Consider the following 12,353-nt stretch of genomic DNA (forward strand, 5'->3'; position numbering starts at 1 on the left):
AGAACGAAGAGTTACAATTAATGTTGCATAACAGCCGAAGTGATAATTAGACGCCACTGAATAAGCTTATTTCTTCGATATGATTCAACCTACAACTTGTGGTGTTACTTTTTGTGAGTTGACAGCTGCTGAAAAAAATCTTTGAATTCGTCTTTGAAGTCTTTTTTAATGGCCGATTATTTCAGAATTTTATAACTGAGGATTATCCAGTCAAACAGTTAGGATTTACAGCTACTAACTTATCTTGGGGGCCTTTGATGCTTATTTTACTCCTAACTAGCCAAAACCATCTTCCTAGCGCCATTTTCCATCCACGTCAACTTCAAATCCGTCAAACCTTGAACAAAAACTGCTTTTCTGATATGGCCAAGGAAGATTACCACATGAGTACCTCAATAAAGGTCGATGGCGTCTGCTTTTACCATGAGGATAACGAGGACAGTTGGGATTCAGAGGGGCGGTGCGCTTTGGCTAGACGGGAAGGACTCTCTCTGCTCGCCCTTTCTGGCTAATAATATTATAACCTTTTTAAAAGCTACAAGGTATTTTTATATTTATTAAAGCAATTCTGTAATAAAATGTAAACTTTTAACTCTTTTTTGAGATATCTATAGAAGAATTATAATTTACTCTGACATATTTAAATTAACATTAAAAAAACAGATATAATAAAAAATGCGTTTCGACGTTTGCATTATCGTCACTTCTGAATAAAATTTTATTAACAACTTGTGAATGTAAGTTAGTAAGTTAGAAAAGAGAAGAAAAAAGGGAATGTTTGTATTATTTATTATTATGACAATTATATTTAATTGTATTGCTATTGCAATAACAGATTTTATTAACAACTTGTGACTAGCAAGTTCCATTACTTTTTTAAAATATTGCTATATTATGTAATTAAAATAAATAAATAAATAAAAACTTAAAATTCTTCTACAGACGTCTTAAAAAACAAATACAAATTTACAGATGTTTGTTGTATACATATATAGTTAGCACAGTTTATCCCAATATCGGGATAAAAAATTTTTATTAAATTAATTTAAAAGTGTCTTTACTTAATAGTTTTCATTAGATTGCTTTTCTCGTTAGCACCGTTAAATACTTTCGTAGAGATCTCTACAAAAACTTTACATCAATTTTCTTCAGAAACGATAAGTAAATGATAAACTATATATTTTTATAAAAGTCTTTTCTGTAGAAGAAGAGATACCTGTGAAAGTATATAACAGAGCTAATGTAAAAACAATAAGTGAAACAAAGCTAGTAATTTTTACAAAAAATAATAAATAAAAATTATATTTGTATCAATAAAAATATTTTTTAAAATACGTTTTCGATACATTATACAAAAATAAAAAAAAACAAAATTTAGTATATTTCAAAACTAAGCTGTTAAGTTACTCACTCCGTAATTGCCAAGAATAATTGAACCTTTCAACAAATTTGCTCTTAGATTTACAGATCGAAGTTCTTCACCCAAGGCTACCTCATTATCTTTTCTACCTTCTCCAACATCCTAAAATGTTTAAAAATATTATTTATATATTTAAGTTATTTTTTAAATATTACTTTGTGTACATAGAAATAATTACATTAAAGAAAAACTTTTAATAATAATAAACACCATTTCCTCGTATTTGGCAGAAAAATAAAAAATCTTATACCTAATTTTATGATAAGAACTGCTTACGTTTCTCTTATTCATCAATGTAAATATAAAAAAAAATTGGATTCTTACAATTTCAAGGAGAATAATGGTAGCTCAATTGTATGCACATAACGTGCTTACTCTAAATGAGCAAACACTTATAAAAAAAATTACTCAATCGTTGTATAAAAAGATATTCACAAAAAAAAAAAAAACAGTTTTATATCACTTCTTCATCAACTTTTGAATATTTATTTTATATTTGACTAAATAGAAATGAAAATGACCCAAGAAAGAAAAACAAACAAATGAAAGTGTTTTTAACACTGATTTGACTTGATACGATGTTTTTACTAACAGAATTATATATATAATAGGTGGCTGCGCCCCCTGGCCGCTTCGCGTCCAAACTTTCAGCATTTTTCTTACCATATTATCCTACAGAGAGAGCCAGTGTTTGCTTATATCTCGACTCAAAGTTTTGGAAAAACATTGGGTGAGGCCTCCATTAGGTGTGACTTGATTTTTCGACTGTTTTAATCCATTGCTCGTCCCAGTAGTTCAATTAGGTCCCGATTATTGCAATTTTCGTGTTTTCAGCATTTTATAATAAAGGGCGTATATATAGTCATGTGTGTATATATATATATATATATATATATATATATATATATATATATGATCATTTATTTACTAGCAAAACATTTTCACTTTTAAAACATATCGTAAAAAATCGTTATCAAAAAATATGACTAATTAAATAAGATATATTTTAAAAAAAAGTGAGGTTACACATCTGGTAATGGTTTAATGATAGAAAGATAATTGTAGTAAAAGAATAAAGAAATATAATAATGAGAATCCATCGTTCTTGGTCATTTAATTCTCCCTCTCGTCAGTTTTATGGTTTGTTTTTTCGTAATCAAAACACAAAAGTACGATTGAAGGAACCAAGTTATCATTTATAAGTTAACCGTAATAATTACTATATTTAAAAATTCTTTTTTAAAATAATAAAAATGTATTATTTATTTATTTTTATTTTTGCCAATATAGTATTAAATCGCTGGTTAAATATGTTGTTTGTATCATCGGTAATTGTTAACAGAGTTTTTTGTTCTATTCTATAATGCTGCAGAATCAAAGTTCAAAATCATTTAAAATATATTATTTCTAATTAGATGTGCATGATTATGTTATAAATATAATATAGATATGAGATCCAATAATTGTTTAGGACTGATGGGCACTGTCTAATACTGAAAAGTATCTACTGCGGAACAGTGATTGAACTCATAGTTCGATATGAGACAGGTACAATTAACAGTATTTAATAATAAAAAAAAAATTAGAACTCTGATTTTTAACGTGAATGGAAGTCGTATTTATTTAATTGAAAATAAATTAGACTTCCTTTATGATATAAATTATTAATAATTATGCTGAGTAATGTACCAACTCGGTTCGCGTAATTAATAACACCATTCAGTTTTATGCGACTGGAACCCTTTTTAATGATCTGCGCTAATTCTCAATCTTCTAAAAAAATCCCGGAAATGGAAAACAATTTTATCTACTTTATAGTTTATGAAGATATGATTTTTAATTTAGACCTTGATTGTAATAAAGTTATGAAAATAGATAATCAAATATTTAATTCTTCTTCATATTGAAGCCGGGTAAAAATTTTATTCAGAAAATTAGAATAAAATATTTTATAAATAAAACATAATTTTTAATTTAAAAAAAAGAAAAGTAAAACGTATGTATATACTTACAAGAAGAGTAAGTTCTCGCATGGCAGGATTTGCATCAAGAAAAGCTGGTATATTTGAAAGTTTGTTATGTGTTACTGAAAGACTCTGGAGTCGTGGGTAAACCCCTCGACGACCAGGAAGATTCCTCAGCCCATTTCGATCCAGTCTCAACTCTTCCAGACTAATTAAAAATTAATATTAAAAAAAACTTGTAGCTTTATCTGTGGTACAAAATAAGTAAAGACTAAATAAAAATAATTATTTTTTATATTTATTTGAAGGTAAATTGGATTACAAGAAAACTTAAGAAGAAATCTGAATATGTTATACATTTAATAAGAATTTACAAGTTTTAAGCATACTGACTGTTCTCATATGTTTATTTAAAGGTGTGTTTGAATTGAATCTATTTCTAATTTTATTAGGTATTGTTAAAAATACATGTATTAGTAATTCTTCAAAATATTAATTTCGATTTATTTATAAAATGCCTTTTACAAATTCTACCTACTTAAATTAATTACTGAAAAAATTTAAGTAATTACGTACATTAGTTGTAATTTTTGTATAAGGATTGTAATTGATATTTTTGCAGAATAATTAGTTATAAGAATAATTATACGATTAAGTTTACAATCAACGAATAAGAGTTTGAGTTGTTATAAGAATAACCGGTTAGATGTAGCTGTTATTTTTTTAAACTATAGCAATTTCTTTGTTCATCTAATGTAAATTTTATTTAACCCAAAAAATGACTATAATTAACTTACGTGGCACCAAATGATAACAATTTAAAAACACAAAAAAACACAATTAATTATCGAAAACTATACGTCAATTACTAAAACTTTTTATTATATTGATCGGATAAAAAATAATACACGAACAAAAATGAGACGACAACAAAGAGATTATTTATCTAGTGAAATGATTACTGAAAGCGAACGGTCAGTAAAATACGCAAGTATACGAGACTAAGAAGCCCAGACACGCTTCAAGACTCGCTACCAGAACAACGTAACACACAACAGGGCAAAGCAGGGGCGGGAAAGTGTCCGTAGGCGCCCAGCATATCTCCCGGTTCATATAATACGGTGTACGTAGAACGGTGCGTGTTCTATAATGACCGAAGAGATGCTATATTGCTGGCTGGTCTTTATGCTTACTCGAGCACGGCTCCTTTTTAGTTAATTTTCACCTTATTTCCATATCATAAAAAGTTACTCTTTTTTGATTTGAAGGACATATTATAATAAATAAAAAAACTTTAAAAAAAACTAGCGATAATAGACTAAAGAATGTTACAGTATTTGTGGTTTTAATGCATTAAATATTAATTTAATTGAGGCTTTATTGGGCATTTAAATAGTATTTATAGAGTAACTGACCAATGAGCGCTGTCTAAAACAATTTAATCATCTTTCTGCTTCCTGGATTGTTTATATATTTATCTAATGAAAGATCATTTCCTTAAATACTAGCGGTAGTATAATTATGCTGGGGAAGAGGAATCGCCTAAGGATTAACAATATTTGATGTTATATTGATTACAAGTGTAAATTATTTCCTTTAACGATTTATTTTTTATTTTTAGTAATAACATAATTATTTATAGACGATTTATTTTTTCATAAATGATACAAATAAAATCAAACCACTGGAAGAATAAAGCAAAAGACCATACTAGTAATACAATATTACCCGTTATCATAATATCGCATCTTCTATTCGTCAGTGAAGGGGATAAAACAATAGTAATCCAGATGCGCTACGTTTCCTATTGAAGACGCCGAACACAATTAACTGGAATCTTTAATAAATTTTACAAATAAAACGAAACTATTGATAAAAACAAAAATACAGTTCACGCAATATGCTATAATATGGGATCTCCTAGCCGCCAGAGGAAGGGGTTAAAACAGTAGTAGTACGGTTCCTTCTTGAAACATCGAATACAATTGCAGTTGCCATTGTTATATATGACGGCAGTGCTGTCTAACCCGTGGCCCGCGGGTCCCATGGCGCCATTAGTTTCGTCTTTAGGCGCCCGCGCCCATTTGACAATTTTTAATACTAATTCACATTTCAAAATAACATAATATTTTACATCTTAAAAAGGATATAAAAATACATTTTAGCCCTAATATGTGCCAATAGTTCAACAGAAGTAATTCTGCCGGCCTTTGTAATACGTGTTCATTTCTTTGTCATTTTTGTTGACAAATTCATTTCCTTTGTAACGGTATAAGTAGGTATAAGACCCTCCTAGCAGGGGATCTAGTTCGACAGAACAAACTACCTAATTGTCACTCATTCGGTGGTCTGCTCTCCACTCAAGCTACTAGTATTCTTTGTAATAAATTTCAAACTGGGATTCTTTTCTGTTCTTTGGTAAAACTGAGTCCGTTTTGTTATTTGTATTTCCTAATATCGATTATAATAAATTTTAATCTGACCTTCCTAAAATAGAAACAGATGTTTTTCGTGAGAGAGTTTTTTAATTAATTTGTATGTGGATGTGGACAGTGAATTTTCTGTTATTTAGAAAAAACCAGTGAGCTTCTTTCAACATAATTAAGTCTTCAGCCAATAAGCAGATGAATTTGACACGTTTTAAAAATTCTGACTCTTTGAGTGCCATTCAGTTCTAGTATTTTAACTTCAGTACAACTAAGTAGTTGTGAAGTGAAGTAAGCCTACGTTCTGCTGGTACAATTTATTTTGTTATTGTGATAATTTATACATTCCACATCTTATCAGTGTTTTTAAATTGAAGTTCTTTAAATTATTAGATATTATTTTAACATAATATCTAGTGTAATCTTAACATGGGTAAAAGGCAAAGAACTTACAGATTTAACAATGAATGAGAGAACCAATATTGTTCTATTGAATATAGAAGAAAATCTGTGTGTTTTTGTGTAATGCTAGCGTGTCTGTTTCTAAAAGAAGTAATGTAGAGCGAAATTTTTTGACTAATCACAAAAAGTTTAATAACGAATTTCCGTGGATTCTGAACTGGGAAAACACAAAGTGAAAGACCTTAAATCTAGCAAACACGAAGTGAAAGATCTTAAATTCTAAATTACAATTGCAAAAATCCGCATTTACGAAACCTGTTCAGGATACCAGTAATTTGACAAAAGCCTCTTACAAAATCGTTTCCTTTAGCGTACTAGCTAAAAGGAAAAAACCGTTTAGCGATGGGGAAGTAGTAAAAGAAGCAATGATCAGTGTCGCTGAATCTCTTCTGTAAGGTAGATTTGCACTTATGTCTTCCTTTAAAGATCTACAATTGTCTCACCAAACTGTTGCTAGGCGGGTTGAACATCATTCTAATAATTTGGAATCTCAGTTACATCAGGATTTGCAACTATGTGAATATTTTTCACTCCAGTTTGATGAAAGTACTGACATGTCTGCTTTGTCGAGTTGTGGAATGCTCCTAAATAAAGATAAGGGAAACAGAGAAAAGTAAAATGAACAAATATCAATAAAAGATCTTGTATAGTTTTAAAATCTTGGTTTATATATTATAAGCAGAGTTCCGAAATTTATGTATGGATGACCAATTATATTTTAGAAGAACAGAGGTTTCCTACAGAATGAGGTTTGCTTTAATGTACCATATATTTACTTAAGTACGTATTAATAGACAGATTTGTCTTTTCCCAATTGTTATATTTTTTAGAACTTACTTTTAGACGGAGATGAATTTTTACCTAATTATTTTCTCGAGTTGTTGCGCGAGAAAACACAACACAACATGACACGAGCTATTTTTATTATCTTGTTTTTTCTCTATTAAACAGCGTTCAATTTCTCTTTTTACTGATGTTTAGAAGTGGAGTATACGATTTGAGTTATTTTTGAACAACATACGATAATCTATTAGTACAGTTTTTTTGTAGTCTGCTTGATTGGGAACTCATTTGCAAATATTTACAATAATTTCCAATACAATTTATTAATTTTCTTATTTTTATTTATAACTTCTATAAGACATACATCGTTTTTTAATTTCAAGTGATTTTAACTACAATATTGTTGAGTTTCTAATGGTAACAATATACAAGAAAACAAAATTTTTGTGGAACACTACTTTAACTGAACAATATATAAGAAATAAAAAATTTGTGGAACACTACTTTTACTGAACAATATACAAGAACATAATCCCTTTCGGCACGCCGGAAGGCGGAGGTAGATTTCACCGGTACTAAGTAGGAGATAAAAAAGATTTCCACCTTAAAGTTAAGAAAAACTTAAAATTTACTCAATACAAAAATGGTTGCATGTGAAAAAATTTTCACATATTTAGCAAAGGAAAAGCCCCATCTTACAATTCCAGCTATATTTGGTCAACCTTGCCGTAAGGGTTGGTCATATAAAAAAATGTTTCAGACAAAAGTTTTAGGTAATATTTAGAGGAATAACGACCACTTTTAACCGATTCGATACTGTGCCTATTAAGAGATGTATGATTTTTTTTGTCTTCGAAACCCGATTTTTCCAACCGCTGGGCCAGTGGTTGGTGATATCAAAAACCTTTACTTGTATAAGTTTTAGGTTCTTATCCAAAGAATAATAGGAACTATAAACGAATTCGATAATTTACTTTATAGGAAAGTTATAGCGATATTTTGTTTTTTTTTCGAAAAAGCCCCCCATTTCCACCCCCATGGTCCGATTTTTCCCATTAACAAACTCGACTGAGATTTTGAGTCGTTATATTATATGTATCAATTTGAAAGTGATTGGCGCAAAATTACGGCAGTTATCGTGTTCACAAGAAAGTGAAATATATATATATATTGCCGCCGAATGGCTTCGACGGCACGTGGCACTTACTAACCTTATGGAAGCCCCGAAAAGGGCCGTTTTTGTTGTCGATTGGCTTTGACAGCTTATGGTAACCCTGAGAAGGGCTGTTGTCGAATGGCTTCGACAGCTCTTAATTCGTAACCTTGTGGTGGCTCCGAAAAGGACTGGTTTTACGTTAGCTCTGTGAAGAGCTGTTGGGTCCGGAAGCTCCGGCAAAGTTGTGGAGTTGCGGCTCGTCCATTGAAGTCCGATCGGACTTTTCCTCAACGGCAGTTGGGTCCCCACTACAGCGTGGCAGTGGTAACCTCCAGAGCCCCGCAGTGTCGGGTCGGCGTCGGTCGCTGGCGCGGCCGAGGCGGTTCTCCCTGAGCGATCCCACGCTGGGCCGGCTATTACTGCTGATTCCGCTGGCCAGGGCGATTGAAGCCCAGGGCGATTGATTTAAACTCTACCAGCGCATTTAAATTTCTTTAAATGCGCTGGTAGAGTTTATGTTGTTTTATATTGAAATAGTATATTATTTTTTTTACAGATTTTACAAATAAAGGTTATAATAAAAAACTACTTAGAATTGTGCTTTTCATTCTTGTTTGTAGGAAAAAAGCTTTCAAGGTTGGATGTGATGCATTCAAAAATGCCATTCTGTCACCTGCTTTTGTTGATAAAACCAAGTTAATTATAATAATATTTTTTCTTTATGAACGAGTCCTTGTAATGGCACCATGCCGTTTTGAAAAATCCCTGAATATAGATACGATATGTCGTTTTTGTGAAGTGCAAGTCTTCGCTAACGTACTAAGATTCCAAGAAAGAGAACGGAAAGTTGTAAGATTTCTTCCAAGAAATATATAAAAACATAAGATAGTGAACATTTAAATGTGTTTAAAGATTTGGATTTTTTTAACAAACATTTCGGTAAATTCCCTGTTGTATATTTGGACTTTAATCTGTTGAGTGGAAAAATTTATGAGGAATTTATAAGAAGTTTTAGAGATATGGTGGAAAAAATATACCTGAATATGATGAACATTATTAAAAACAGTATCTAGTTTCCGACTGTTTCAAAAACTTTAAAATAGCGTTATTAGAGAGGTATGTTGTAGATTAGGTTTTGACCTGTACGATGTTTATGAAGATACTATGAATAAATGTTGTTTCGAAGTTTTACCGTGCGTTTGATGATCTAAATAATAAATGGAAACGAAAGATTTCTATTAATTGCGAGCTAATAATTTGTCGTGTTCTTATAAATTTAGGATTCGAGTGTTCTCTTATTGATTTTAAAATAAATCATAAACGTATACCCATGTGCAGGGAAGCGGTTGATAAACTCGGAAAAATATTTTTTCTACGTACAATAAAGGTAAAATGGAAGAGATGATTAAAATGTTTGTTAGTCAATTAAAGACATTAAATAAATCTTTAAATGAGGGAATTCTTGTGAATGATATCAGCAGTGTAAGTTACACCTTATGTTATCATAAAAGAAAATACCGCTGACTATGTAGTCTGAAGATGTGTTTTGAAAAGGTTCTAAAAAGATCGGAAGTGTAGTGTGAGAATTAAAATTGATAACGAGTTTTTTCATAAGCACGCAAAGAGAGAGATAGTGAAACAGTTAAATGTTTAGATAATGGTCTGCAAGTCTTTTAATTATTAAATGATGTATATATGCAATCTATTTATTAAATTATTATTTTTTATTAATTAAATTATTCATTGATAAATAAATTATTTTTAGTAAAAAATGTAGTCATAAATTTATCGAATGTTATTGTAATAGTCACATTTTCTTTAAGGTCTATTCTACTGTACAAGTAACTTATGATAACTTGAGGATTTTTTGTTATTTTATCTTTACGTTTTCCCAAACCTCTGTAAGTATTCTATTCGAAATGTTATACGTCTCAAAAATATTAAATATTCGTTGAATACAATTTGTTTGAGAGGTTTATATAGAAAAAATTTTCCTCTTAATTGGCTAACAATATTATGTTATTTAAGTTCAAAGAGTAGTTCAGTATAACCTTCTTTTCTTATTATTAATGCATCAGCTAAACCAATCCTCTTTTGAGTTTAATTCGCTTTTACCTCGCTTGAGAACTTTCAAATTCTTGACTAAGTCTGGGGAGAGCAGATACCTGTTCATGTAGTTCGTATACGTTTTGGAAATTGTTTCGCTTAAACAAGTTTAACAGACACTTACCTAATTCTTCATAACTGTCCTCATTGGTCCTCAATGTATGTGTAGAATTTATATATTCTTGGACCACCAAATTTAATTTTTTCTTGTAAAAAAAAACACCGAGTACATGTGTTGTATTAATTCATATTTGATTTCCTTGTTTGGAAATTTTAATGCTATTGTATTATCCTGTATTTTAGTACTTGTCAAATATCCTAAATATAAAATAAATTGAAAAAACAAAAATACTTCTCTAATCCCTATTACTTATCTTTCTTCAACTAACTTACTTAAGTATAAATGTCAGTAACTGTAATTCTATCTACAACTTGAATTTCTAACGGTTTTATTATTCAAAAGAGCGTCTAAGGATATTCGAACATTTTAATTTTTAAGTATTTTCTCTAAATTTTGTACCTCTCCTGTTTGTATTCAATTATTAAAAAGCATTTTAATTTCAAAATAAATAACCACAGAATAAATATTTAATAAATTAATACTGCTATCAACTATGTTGTATTCATCTCTAATTACCGTTCTCCAATTTCAGCCATTTTATCAAAAATTCTTAATTTTTGGCTAATCCAGCAATTTCTTCTAACGTAAATCCATAATAAAAACTAAACGGATGCTTTTGGCCAAACGGAAAAATCAATGTTATTAGCATCCATTGTGGTTACACCCCGACAGCCTTACACAGGAATTTATAAGAACTCTTTCTACAAAATTGGTCGATTTTTAGTAAATTTGAAATAAATTCTCTAATAAATCGCATCTTTTTGTGAATAACATTTCCGAAATTAAATACTGCTTCTTGTATTGGAGCATCGTACTCATCTATGAGTACAATCCCCCTTGGTTATTGATGGTATGTCGGATAATACGGAATTTTGAATAAGCAAAGGTCGGATAAGCGACAGTCTACTGTCTATAGGGCTTCAATAAAACATCTAAAATAAATTATTTCAATCCTTTCACTTTTTAATTACATAAAAGGTTTTTTATTAAAGTTTTATTTAAATTTAATAATAAAATTTGTAACTTACCGTGATAATTTAGTGAAATCATCCGGCAAAGAAGTAAGATTATTGTCTGATAAATCGAGGTGAGTAAGTGAAGTAAGTGCTGTAACACCAGCCGGTAATGTTGTCCAACCATTGTCAGAAACAACAAGATTACGAAGTCTCGATAAATTTTTTAAAAGTTTTAAATCTCCCGTGATTCGATTACGAGATAGTATCAGATGTTCAACATCCGGCCAGCATTTTAATGTCGCTTCAGGTAGACCTTCAAGACCGGCTCCACTCAAATCCAGTCGCTCTGCACTTGATTCGGACTCCGAGGCCTGTTGAAAAATATACATACTATGTAATCCAAAAACAACATAATAAAGAAAAAAAATAATAATAATAATACATTTATAAAGAAGTGATACCAACAGAAAAATTAAAAGAGAATTATTTTAGAATATTGAAAAAATAAAGTATAACTTTTATGGAAGAAGTGAAAAACAAATTGCTTTTCATTTTGAGTCTTGAGTATAATACAGACGCCGAAGCTACTTCAATTTTAATAGCTCTTTAAGTAATGAACAGAAATAAAAAAAAATACTTTTTAATAATAAAAATTAAGACGACCCAAAACACAAAAAAAATTAAAAAAAAAACAAAAAACAGAATACATACTTTATAAAGGTGAAGAATAAGTTTTTAAAAAGATTTCTAAAAATATTCATGTATAAATTAAGATTAAAAAATTTGTCTAAGTAAAGTTATCTCTAAATTTATCAGGCCCTTAAATAAAGACTAAAGTAAGAAAAAGAAAATTTTCAAAAACGTTTTTCTGCACGTTAGGTTCGGGGTCGTCTATAATTTAAAAATATTGTAAATATTTCTTGGTAGCTTTATAAATCAAGTTTAAAATTTCAAAAATA

The 12,353-nt window shown here is 29.9% G+C and overlaps 1 protein-coding gene across 2 annotated transcripts in view; it reads right to left on the reverse strand.

Annotated features, from left to right (window-relative positions):
• The window catches only part of Phlpp (PH domain leucine-rich repeat protein phosphatase), a 163,759-nt gene that overhangs the window by 65,678 nt on the left and 85,728 nt on the right, over window positions 1-12,353 (reverse strand). For both annotated transcript variants that reach the window (XM_075358709.1, XM_075358708.1), the window contains exons 5-7: window positions 11,467-11,765; window positions 3,433-3,592; window positions 1,412-1,522 (exon numbers count right to left, since the gene is read on the reverse strand). In XM_075358709.1, coding sequence (XP_075214824.1) covers window positions 1,412-1,522; window positions 3,433-3,592; window positions 11,467-11,765 — 570 coding nt within the window. The remainder of the gene's footprint in view (window positions 1-1,411; window positions 1,523-3,432; window positions 3,593-11,466; window positions 11,766-12,353) is intronic.

This window comes from Lycorma delicatula, chromosome 2 (assembly GCF_047948215.1).
Source record: "Lycorma delicatula isolate Av1 chromosome 2, ASM4794821v1, whole genome shotgun sequence".
In the NCBI taxonomy this organism is placed as follows: domain Eukaryota; kingdom Metazoa; phylum Arthropoda; class Insecta; order Hemiptera; family Fulgoridae; genus Lycorma; species Lycorma delicatula.